Below are 12,698 nucleotides of genomic sequence, written 5' to 3' on the forward strand. Positions count from 1 at the left end.
GAGGAAGGCCGATGATATTCACCTTTCAGATGAGCTGTGACGCAGTCTGCAGTTGTCTCTGCATCTCCGTCGGGATCCGTGTCCCAAGTGAAGGTAAGCAGGGCTGTTTTTCCTTCATCTTAATGATGTATATGACCTTATATGGGGCTCTACATCAGGAGGGGGGGGGGGGGATATAGCCATATTTGGTCATCGACATCATCAAAGTGGCTGGACAGTGTTACATATCCTTTCCAGACCCATTGATGATAACAAATCATAACAGTAATGGGATCAGTGCAGGCCCTAGAGCCCCACTCCCCTCCCTACGAATGAAATAAACTCACAGCGCTTCTTTTGGACAGTGACAGGTTTTTTATTAACTGTTTGAGAGCAGGACGGGCGGCAGCACCAGAGCGCTCCAGCCCCTCCGGCACAGTGCGATTTACGTGATCACCGAGTCAGTGATGAGGAGTCCTCTTCCGTTCATCCACAGGAGCCCAGAATGGGATCTCCACTAGAAAAAAGAGCCTGTGATCCCTGCTTTACAAGATCACTAGGATTTCAAACAATATGATCTCATAGATTATTCTGTAGCCAATAACAATAAAATACACCAAAACACACGACATATCTACTTATCTTAACGTATTTAATAAAGAAGGTTAAAGGTTTACAGTTCTAATATATTGTCAGAATTTTGACAAACTTGGACCATCTTGATGTTTGGTTCCGGCTCGTTAATGTCTGGAATAAGAAGAACACTTTATAATTATTGTGTCACATTAATGTGCAATTTGTTTCTAGTCTGTTGCTCAACACAAAGTAAGTTTCTAGCAGAAGTGATATATAGACAACTTTGCTACAATCAATGATTAAGCTGCACACAATTTTCAGAATGGCCTTTTCCCGCTTCTCCGAAATTGAGTAAGGATTTTTCATGTGAAAATAAATGTATAAGAAATATTTGGAGGCTAATGCAGAGACTATCACCCAAATAGGAGAGGTCCACTTGAGAGAATGCTATAAGGGATCTGTTCGATACCCGAGTCCTGAGCCTTCCCCTTACCTGTACCTGCACCTTCCCCGGAACCGAACCTGTCTTCCCCTGCATCCCAGGCCTAAGATCCCAGTCCAAGGTCGGTGTACTACTTCCTACCTCTGCCATGCGGGTCCGTATCCTGTCCTGCAGTGAGCAGCGTTACACACGCCTGGCTGTCATAATTACAGTAATAAAACGTCATCTTTATTGGTCGAATGAAATAAGCCAAACTATAAAGATCCTGGTGAGCTAATTCCACATTACCACACGTTGCCACATGGTGTATCTACGAAGTAACCGATTGGCAAGTGAGTCCAACTTTCACCCACATCACGCTGTTTGTATGTTATACTCCTTTCCCATCTTCCTCCCATACTTTTAATGAATTACTTCACAGCTCACCAGTAAGTATCTTAATAGTTTGGCTTATTTAATTAGACCAATAAAGATTGTGTTATCAGTCATGACAGCCAGTTGTGCCCTAAAGTGGACCTCTCCTATTTGGGGCTATTTCATTAGTCTCGTCATTAGACCAAATATTCTGGATCAGTTTTCACATCAGGTCCTCACAGATGCCCCCTGCGCCACTGTATTTTCAAAATGTTCTCAAATTCTTCTCATGCACTAAGAGGCGAGAGTTGTTCCAGTTTCTTCCTTTCTTTGTTGCATTAAAAATAATATTGTGATTTTTACCTGGTATTTCAATAGTCACATCTTTACACAGGTTTACACTGGGTAAATTTGATACCCCAGACACGACCTAAAAGGAAAACGCAATGTATTAGTATATTTATTTGTAATGTACAGTATACTTCCATGTGTATTATTCTGCTGCCGCTAACTCAGTGTCTATATATGCTGTGTATCCCTCATGTACTTCGGTTGAATACGCTCTACACACTGAATATAGAAAAATACAGTACAATTCCAAATAAATGAGTTGGAGACTGAGCCAAGGAAGGGTCACGACCCTTCCTATGCTGATTCCTTTCGGTAGGAGCACGCCGACAGCACCTGGATCTCCAGATGATCAACAAGTGAGTTATTTCATTACTTACTGTTACTCAATTTTGTGCCTTACTATTTCATAGTCCTCTGTAGCCACTGACACTACATACCCTACAGTGGGCACTGTAAAAGATAAGATGGCAATTGGGCCAAATGCTGGTGTTATACACCAATAGTATATTAGTTGTTTGCTTTATTCCACTTTTTGCAGCACTTTCCACATTGCATGTTACACGAATAACACAAGAACCCAGCAGCTATACAATCAGCACAGGCCTGATTTGGGTGTGTGATAGGGTGAAGTCACTTGCTGGTGAATATGCCTGGGAAACAACCCTGTGACTGCTGAAACCAGCAGTCAGAAGGTTAACCCAGTTAGAGCTACTTGAGCAATTAGGGCTGCACTAACACGGCTGTCAGCCAGCTTGATAAGGAGGCTAATGCTGGTAGCAGGTGGGTTTTCTCATATACCAGAGCTGTCCTGTCTGCGGGATCCTGAAAGATTGCCTGAATGTGCTCTTAGGACAGAAGTCCCAACTAAACAGATAAGAAATTGTTCTTAATTCTACATACAAGAATCTGTTCTTTAAAGCTGGTAACCGGTTTAGTCGGCCAACTTGCAGTTGGCTTTATACTGTGTAGTTAGCCTCCCTACTGTGGAGTAGGTGTTATTTTTTATGTTTTGTGTTTGCCGTAAAGGGACGGTGTGCCTTATGTTTATTTGCTGTGGAAAATAAAACCAATAAATATAAAAGAGAAAAGAAAGAATTGCCGGCGCCAAATCAGTCCTTTAAATAATAATAAATCCGAATAAAGACCAAACACACACTCCCTGAAGAAGTGCACGTATGTGCATGAAACGTCGTTGGGAGATTATTCTGTTTTTAGAACTGTCTGTTTGGTTGAGGAGGATATTGGCAGCAGTTGTGTAGGCTGTGGGGGGAAAGGAGAGGAAGAGGAGCAGCGATTTCAGTAACACCGCAGCATGTGACGTCACATCCACCAGGAAGTTCCGGTTTTCGTGCGACTCAACATCCATCCCCCACACGAGTCAATACCTAAAGGAGCTCCAGTTATCATCAGAGAGGAGCACCTGAGCGATCTTCAGCTTTACTGCTTTTACCATCTACTGTCCTGTAAGTAGGGTTTCAATTTTACCCCTCTGGACTTAAGTGCTGTATCCTCCGGAACCCAGTATTTCAATGTTAATAAATAGCTTTTTGTTAGGATTATAGTCTTGCTAGTGTCTGTCTGTCATTGTTTGTTATGATTGTCATGTGTGAGTTTTTAATGTTTTAATGTCAACTTTTTTGGTGTACTGCACCATTATCTGTTTGGTTTCTTCTCTTTTTTACATATTGCACTATTATTTGGTGTGAGCCGTTCATTGACCCCTTCACTGCCTGTTTGCTCAAGGACACTTTTGGGACTTTGCAAGAGACGGTTTGGTCTTTATTCGGATTTATTATTATTTAAAGGACTGATTTGGCGCCGGCAATTCTTTCTTTTCTCTATGGTTCATTTTCTGACTGTACAGTCAGTATTTGCCAGGCTGCCTGCAATATTTATTTCAAGTATTGTCATTATTTATATTTTTTTAGCGCTGTTTTGCACCGTCTTTTTTCGTTAAATAAATATAAAAGCCTTACCCGCTCTTTGGGACTCTCAATGACCACACCATGAGGCCCTACTGCCACATGGTGGAACGTTCCAATTATTATTATTCGGTATTTAGCTGCAAGGTAACATGTGGATAAGGGGATGCTGATTAGCGTGATAGAAACAACACAAATTCTAAGTGCCATCATTAAGGAAAATATATATTGTTGATTAAAATATATATTTTTTATGAATGACTGATGAAGACTAGGAACTACTGGGAGGCAGCTTTTATAGGACAATAATACCCTAGTTTCATTATTTACATTTAACCCCTTTACTTAAGACAGCTACAGTGCATTTTTAACCTGCACATCAGACTTCGGTGTATGTTAGTAAATATGTTCTTCTTTCTCCGTGATTAACCTCTGCCTCTATATCTGGTGCTCTTCTCTTTTTTTGTCATATACCACCACCAGGAGAAGGGACTGTAAGAGTTTCATTATTCAGTTTGTTAAAGTACAATAAGTGTTATTTCTATTGTTCCGATGCATGCATTATACTTTAATATATTGCATTATTAGAACGATTAAAACCCTGAATGTGGAATATTTATTGATGTGCTGTTCTTATGCAAAGAACACCCGTTTCATTTGAATACCCACTACCTCGCCCTATTAAAGGATCTTGCTCCATATTATCTTGAAGTGCTCCACTTGTTTTTGGTGTCGTTATCCTTCTTATTCCATCAATCCGTGCTTGTATTGTTAACAGTGCCTGCTATACAGAAATACAATTCTAAGAAATATTCGTATTCTACATTAATACATATTATTATTATTATTATTGTATTGAATTTGCCATGCCCAGCGCAAACCTAACTTTTCTGGATGAGACAAGACATCACCATACAAAGTTCAAAAGAATGGCAATAGCATGCAATAATTCTGAATGAGGCTGTCTGTATCCCTGCTCTGTGTTAATTAAATGGCATTCAGAGCAGCAGTTTCCTCAGTGAACACTGGCCAAAGAAGTTGTGAGGAACAATCAGGGAATGAACACACACGAGGATGCACTTTAAATTGCATATGTTGAACAGAGTATGTTGGTTGTTTCTAAAACATAACCTGGCTACGGATCCCTGGGGTTGGTGTAAAACCACTTCTAATTATTTTCCAATTAAAAGCCCAGCACACACACACTTCAATTTACTACAAAGGATACGTGCAGCACATTTCTGGTCCATAGGGCCCTTTGTAATTTGAAAAAATATATATCCCAGAGTACAGGAGCAGTAATAGTGAGTGGACAGTGAGGCTGGCTCCGAATAAGAAATAATTCCAGATTTCTTTTACTCGCAAATCCAGTTCTTCTTTTGCGTAGTTCTAAGGAAATAAAAGGTAGTCACATTAGCTGCAATCCGTCCACTTTTAGTTGTAGGTTTTCTCTGGGATTGAACCGCACTGTTATAATTTGTGAGACATTCAAGATGGCCTTTTCCCCATGCACACATAATTTGCAAACCGTTGTGCAAACCTACCACAGTTTGATTCCTGAACATGCCCATTCATTCACAAAATGTTGGAGGACTATTGGTTTTATCTGTTCACATTTTCGCAAAACTTGCAATTTGCCAATATTCTTCTTGCTTTCTGCTCAAAGATGTCTTCTCTCTACCCCCTTTGTATCTAAAGCCCTCTCCTGCCTTAAACCTTTCTCACTGACTGCCCCACACCTCTGTAATGCCCTTCCCCTCGATATCCGACTAGCACTTACTCTATACATCTTTAAGACCCACCTTAAGACACACTTGCTTAAAGAAGCAAATGAGCAGCACCGTAGATATTACTAGACACGATACATAAAGCTTGGCCCCACTGCAGAAGCACTTACCAAAATGCCCTCCTACTGTCTCTGTACATTCCTCCTACCTACCAATTAGATTGTAAGCTCCTCGGAGCAGGGACTCCTCTTCCTAAATGTTAAGTTTGTCTGAAGCACTTATTCCCAGGACATGTTATTTATATCTATTTATTATTTGTTATTTTTATGATTACCCCGTATATTACTACTGTGAAGCGCTATGTACATTAATAGCGCTATACAAATAAAGACATACAATAAAATACAATATTCCCCTAGTTTGACAAAATCCACCAGTGTATTCACTAATTTTTGCCATTTCTATCTGACTGTATTGGCTAAAAATATACCATTGTAATTTCTGGAAAAGTTTTATATCTTCATTTTATGTCAGCTCAAGTGTGAATGCCCAGAATTTGCCATATTCGCTCACTTGTGTTCAAGTTTTACCCATATGTATTCATGGCTACTATTAATGCCACCAATGGGGTCTGAATAGTAAAAACAAAGAGTAAATTGCTACAATACTAAAATGTTACTCGGAAATGTGTTGTCGACAACCCAGTAATATTGTAGCCTTCAGTACAAAGGACTCGGGACCATCCCTTAAGGTTGGAGGAAAGGAGATTTCACCAGCAACAAAGGAAAGGGTTCTTTACAGTAAGGGCAGTTACAATGTGGCATTCATTACCCATGGAGGCTGTGATGGCAGATACAATAGATTTGTTTAAAAAAAAGGATCTATTGTAAACGCTTCTGTATTTGGTACATATTTCAAATGACCTGAAAATTGCAGGAAAACCTTTAGCGGTGCCAAGTGTTCCCAGGAACCCCAGTTAAAAAAAACACTGCGTTAGACCTTTATTACATAAGAAGAATTTGGTGGCATGAAACTAAAATCTTTTGTGTAGCTGTTCACTTTTCTTTTTATAATATTCACTGACGTGTAATGCATATTGTGTGGGGCATTTCTTCTTTGAATGACTGCACAGTCATAATGTATGTAACTTGTTAGCAATTAGTATAAAAAGTAATTATTTTATTTCTGCAATAGAATTTAGACGAGTAATGTATACAAGACATCAGAATATACATGAAAGCAGACATTTACACAGCATTTAGTACAAAGGACATAAGACATTTTTGTTCATAATTTTAAGTCTAGTGGAAAGTGGTTATGAATAATGTTACATTGGACGTTGTACCTTTTTGCCTCAAATATTTTAGGAATATTTTCTAATATGTCACTACCAAAGACTATTAAAATATCATACTTTCCTGCTGGATACCGGGTCTCTGCAGCGTGATCCTGTAATATTGAATGAAACAGAGTTACTCTTCCTAGATATTAGTATATCAGCGATTTCACCGATTTAGAGTTAACACTAAGAACAAAAACTTGTGTAACTATTAAGAGGGAGTGTGTGACAGAGCTCAGAAAAACTACATGAGAAGAAGTCAATGTTAACAACAGATAGATAGAAACGGGAGATAAAAAAGTGGTTTATCAAAAGACAGAAGGGAAGCCACAGAAGAAATATTCAATTCTTTTCTTTTGACATTCAAACGTTTTATTTACTTGTTTGAAATGTACATTGTGGTGCTAAGCACTTAAGTACCAATTTAAATAAATTGGTCAAAAGTAGCCCATTCAAATGAAGGGGCCCTAAGGTAGATGATAGCGTGCTACCATTTTGTAAATATGCTCTTGTTTGGAAATTTAAATACAAAAGCTGTTTTAACCCTGAAGAAAAAAAAATTAAACTTGTCCCGAGTGTACTTTATGTACAACTGACTTAGAAAGAAAAAGCAAATGTCTCAATTCACTAAACAGAGAAACCTTTCTACACGTGCGACTGAATGAGCAAACGTTCTTGCACCAACTAGTCAGGATCTTATGCTGGTATTATCTTCTACATTATACATCACATCTATTTAAACAGAGATTATGCACCATCCATTGGTCATTTTCAAGTGTTAGGTATTTAAATAACTAATATATCTTGTGCGGTTCTCTGGAATATTTGAACATTAAAATGGTAACTAACAAGATCAATTGTGCTTCATGTTATCAAATAACTTACCTTTCCAATCAGTGCCGGAAGCTGTACAGCACATATTCAGAAGCAATATTATCTTCAGGAGGAAAGTCACAGCTGCTGTGGCAGGGAAAACCATGGAGAAATGATTCGCCAGCCACATACATCTAAATGAGAAAAATATTACATGGGTATTTAGTTTCATTTCAGTTCTATTGTGAGATCCTTAAATATAACTTAATATTTTAACGGTATGAATACTTGATTTTTTTTTATATATATAGTGCCAACCAACAGTGTATGCAGCGCTTTACAAAATTACAATATACAAGGAAAATAAAGTACAAATAGTGGGGATAAGAGAAGCAAGTAAATGACAACAGACGCTAAGGGAGGCCCTGCCACGGAGAGCTTACAATCTAAGTGGTACATTGGGAGATTTGCAGACAGCAGGTGTACAAGTGCGTTCATTAAAGTGCAGCCAGGGAGGGGAAGTGCCTCTGGAGTCAGTAACATACATGTAGATAATGTAATGTGATGTTTTTTTTTAATAGGTATAAAGAGGTTAGTGAAAAAGGTTCAAGGGACATGACAGGGCGGTAGAGGTAAAAGGGGCAAAGATGAGACATCGTTGGGTCGAGTAATTCTTCCCACTGTGCAGACCATGGTTTATCTAAGAAAACTAACATTATAAACGGTCTCCTCCCTCTATTGTATTTTTTAGCATGAAGAGGAGTCTCTTATTGTACATTAGATAAGCAAGATGGCTGCTTCCAAAGTGGCCCCTAATGTCTCTGTAAGACTTGAATTTAAAATGCATACTATTGTAGGGTTAAAGCATTATTATAAGCAGATACTCACGGAAACCAGAAAAACAATCCATTAAGAAAGAGAGAATAAAGAAGAAAAAAGACTACAAAAGGCATCTTCCAGGGAAATGCCTTGCGGTAATCCATCTTCTCAAAGAGCTGATATACAACTGACCAGCATCTTATGAACACCTGTTCACCAGGCATTGGCGGAACTCCAGAGTACTGTGAGGTCACTGCATGTTGTCACATGATACATTTAAGTACAAACATTGTAGTTTATGAATGATAGCCAATGGATGTAGCACTGAGCTCTGCCTGTGTTTTATGTTGTGTCTCTGATTTTAAGTTTATGAATGACACAGAGTGAGAGAGTGACTGACACAGAGTGAGAGAGTGACTGACACAGAGAGTGACTGACACAGAGTGAGAGTGACTGACACAGAGTGAGAGAGTGACTGACACAGAGAGTGAGAGAGTGAGAGTGACTGACACAGAGAGTGAGAGTGACTGACACAGAGAGTGAGAGAGTGACTGACACAGAGAGAGAGAGTGAGAGAGTGACTGACACAGAGAGAAAGAGAGACTGACACAGAGTGAGAGAGTGACTGACACAGAGAGTGACTGACACAGAGTGAGAGAGTGACTGACACAGAGTGAGAGTGACTGACACAGAGTGAGAGAGTGACTGACACAGAGAGTGAGAGTGACTGACACAGAGAGTGCGAGAGTGAGAGTGACTGACACAGAGAGTAAGAGAGTGAGAGTGACTGACACAGAGAGTGAGAGTGATTGACAGAGAGTGAGAGAGTGACTGACAGAGTGAGAGAGTGACTGACACAGAGTGAGAGAGTGACTGACACAGAGTGAGAGAGTGACTGACACAGAGTGAGAGAGTGACTGACACAGAGTGAGAGAGTGACTGACACAGAGTGGGAGAGTGACTGACACAGAGAGTGAGAGTGACTGACAGAGAGAGTGAGAGTGACTGACACAGAGTGAGAATGAGAGAGTGACTGAGACAGAGAGTGACTGACACAGAGAGTGACTGACACAGATAGTGAGAGAGTGAAAGTGACTGACACAGAGAGTGAGAGAGTGACTGACACAGAGAGAGAGAGAGTGACTGACACAGAGAGAGAGTGAGAGAGTGACTGAGACAGAGAGTGACTGACACAGAGAGTGACTGACGCAGAGAGTGACTGACAGAGAGTGACTGATACAGAGAGTGAGAGACTGTGACCGACGTGAGAGACTGTGACCGATGTGAGTGTCTGTGACCGAGTGTCTGTGACCGAGTGTCTGTGACCGTGCGTGTCTGCGTATGTATGTTAAACCGTTTAATAAAAAAAGAAAACCAACTTTTTATTTTATTATTATTTTTATTATTTTCTGGACTTACCTGAGGTCTGTGTGGACTGGTAGTCTGTAAAAAGTCTGCCTTGTGGCTGACACCACAACGTCCGTTGTGAGTGCCCGCGCTGCAAGAAAAAGGGTGCATAAATATGAATATGAAGTGTAAATCAATATTTAAATGCAATACATTTGCACCCTAAATCAGAGTTCTGGACCAGGGATTTGTGTGTGTGTGTGTGTGTGTCTGTGTGGTCTGCCTGCAGCGGGGGGGGGGGGGTGGGGGTGCGGGGGGGCCTTCCCTTCACACACACAGCCCCTCCTCTGTGTGTGTCTGTGTGTGTGTCTGTGTGTGTGTCTGTGTGTGTGTGTGGTCTGCTTGCAGCAGGGGCGGGGCCTTCCCTGCACACACACAGCCCCTCCTCTGTGTGTGTGTGTCTGTGTGTGTGTGTGTCTGTGTGTGTGTGTATCTGTGTGTGGTCTGCCTGCAGCGGGGGCAGGGCCTTCCCTGCACACACACAGCCCCTCCTCTGTGTGTGTGTGTGTGTGTGTGTGTGTCTGTGTGTGTGTATCTGTGTGTGGTCTGCCTGCAGCAGGGGCGGGGCCTTCCCTGCACACACACAGCCCCTCCTCTGTGTGTGTGTGTGTGTGTCTGTGTGCCTGTGTCTGTGTGTGTGTGTGTGTGTGTGTATCTGTGTGTGGTCTGCCTGCAGCGGGGGCAGGGCCTTCCCTGCACACACACAGCCCCTCCTCTGTGTGTGTGTGTGTGTGTATCTGTGTGTGGTCTGCCTGCAGCGGGGGCAGGGCCTTCCCTGCACACACACAGCCCCTCCTCTGTGTGTGTGTGTGTCTGTGTGTCTGTGTGTGTGTGTGTCTCTGTGTGTGTCTGTGTGTGTGTGTGGTCTGCTTGCAGCAGGGGCGGGGCCTTCCCTGCACACACACAGCCCCTCCTCTGTGTGTGTGTGTGTGTGTGTGTGTGTATCTGTGTGTGGTCTGCCTGCAGCGGGGGCAGGGCCTTCCCTGCACACACACAGCCCCTCCTCTGTGTGTGTGTGTGTCTGTGTGTCTGTGTGTCTGTGTGTCTGTGTGTGTGTGTGTGTGTGTGTGTCTGTGTGTGTGTGTGTGTGTGTGTGTCTGTGTGTGTGTGTGTGGTCTGCCTGCAGCGGGGGCAGGGCCTTCCCTGCACACACACAGCCCCTCCTCCTCCTGACCCAGGTTTCAGCCGACATGGGGGACTGCAGTGAAAGTAAGTGTGTCTTATAGTGAAAGTAAGAGAGAGAATGTGTGAGTGTGTGAGTGTGTGTGTGTAGGAGACATATTGAGGGGAGGGGGAGAGAGAGAGACATGGAGAGGTGGGAGACATATTGAGGGGAGGGGGAGGGAGAGACATGGAGAGGTGGGAGACATATTGAGGGGAGGGAGAGAGAGAGACATGGAGAGGTGGGAGACATATTGAGGGGAGGGGGAGAGACATGGAGAGGTGGGAGACATATTGAGGGGAGGGGTAGAGACAAGGAGAGGTGGGAGACAAATTGAGGGGAGGGGGAGAGAGACTTGAAGAGGTGGGAGACATATTGAGGGGAGGGGGAGAGACATGGAGAGGTGGGAGACATATTGAGGGGAGGGAGAGAGACATGGAGAGGTGTGAGACATATTGAGGGGAGGGGGAGAGACATGGAGAGGTGGGAGAAATATTGAGGGGAGGGGGAGAGACATGGAGGGGTGGGAGACATATGGAGGGGGAGAGAGGCATGGAGAGGTGGGAGACATATTGAGGGGAGGGGGTGAGAGAGACATGGAGAGGTGGGAGACATATTGAGGGGAGGGGGAGAGACATGGAGAGGTTGGAGACATATTGAGGGGATGGGGAGAGACATGGAGAGGTGGGAGACATATTGAGGGGAGGGGGAGTGAGACTTGGAGAGGTGGGAGACATATTGAGGGGAGGGGGAGAGAGACTTGGAGAGGTGGGAGACATATTGGGGGGAGGGGGAGAGAGACATGGAGAGGTGGGAGACATATTGAGGGGAGGGGGAGAGAGAGACATTGAGTGGTGGGAGACATATTGGGGGAGGGGGAGAGACACTGGGGGGAAGGTGAGAGAGAGACACTGGGGGGAAGGTGAGAGAGAGAGACACTGGGGGGGAAGGTGAGAGAGAGACACTGGGGGGAAGGTGAGAGAGAGACACTGGGGGGAAGGTGAGAGAGAGAGAGAGAGACACTGGGGGGAAGGTGAGAGAGACACTGGGGGGAAGATGTGAGAGAGAGAGAGAGAGAGAGACACTGGGGGGAAGGTGAGAGAGAGACATTGGGGGGAAGTGAGAGACAGAGACACTGGGGGGATTGTGAGAGAGAGACACTGGGGGGAAGGTGAGAGAGAGAGAGACACTGGGGGAAGGTGACAGAGAGAGACACTCGGGGAAAGGTGAGAGAGAGAGAGAGAAACTGGGGGGAAGGTGACAGAGACACGGGGGAAGGTGAGAGAGAGAGAGAGACACTGGGGGGAAGGTGAGAGAGAGAGAGACACTGGGAGGGAGGGTGAGAGAGAGAGACACTGGGGGGGAAGGTGAGAGAGAGAGACAATGGGGGAAGGTGAGAGAGAGACACTTTGGGGGAAGGTGAGAGAGAGACACTGGGGGGAAGGTGAGAGAGAGATAGACCCTGGGGGGGGGGGAGGTGAGAGAGACACTGGGGTGAAGGTGAGAGAGAGAGACCGGGGGGAAGGTGAGAGAGACACTGGGGGGAAGGTGAGAGAGACACTGGGGGGAGGGAGAGACACAATGGCTAAACGGAGGGAATGAAGGTCAGGCAGAGATGGCAGTATTGAGTGGCTTGGGAGGATCAGTTTTGGGGGGCTGAGGGTTCTTCTTTGGGTCACGGGGGGTCACTTCGGAGTATTGATCAGCAGGGGAAATTCATCAGTACCCCCTTGCGTTTGGTTATGGGGGCCCCTGATCCCTGAGCAACATTTAAAACGGGAATAAATAAATAATACATAAAACTGGT

The 12,698-nt window shown here is 43.7% G+C and overlaps 1 protein-coding gene across 1 annotated transcript in view; it reads right to left on the reverse strand.

The window, feature by feature from the left end:
• Positions 1–423: 423 nt before the first annotated feature.
• The window catches only part of LOC142487188 (uncharacterized), a 33,656-nt gene continuing 21,381 nt past the window's right edge, over positions 424–12,698 (reverse strand). Inside the window, exons 4-10 of the mRNA XM_075586005.1 lie at positions 9,742–9,820; positions 7,576–7,697; positions 6,766–6,800; positions 4,853–5,013; positions 3,679–3,823; positions 1,715–1,781; positions 424–726 (exon numbers count right to left, since the gene is read on the reverse strand). Of these exons, the coding sequence (XP_075442120.1) occupies positions 653–726; positions 1,715–1,781; positions 3,679–3,823; positions 4,853–5,013; positions 6,766–6,800; positions 7,576–7,697; positions 9,742–9,820 (683 nt within the window). The 3' untranslated portion in view covers positions 424–652. The remainder of the gene's footprint in view (positions 727–1,714; positions 1,782–3,678; positions 3,824–4,852; positions 5,014–6,765; positions 6,801–7,575; positions 7,698–9,741; positions 9,821–12,698) is intronic.

The sequence above is a fragment of the Ascaphus truei genome, chromosome 2 (assembly GCF_040206685.1).
Source record: "Ascaphus truei isolate aAscTru1 chromosome 2, aAscTru1.hap1, whole genome shotgun sequence".
Taxonomy (NCBI): Eukaryota; Metazoa; Chordata; class Amphibia; order Anura; family Ascaphidae; genus Ascaphus; species Ascaphus truei.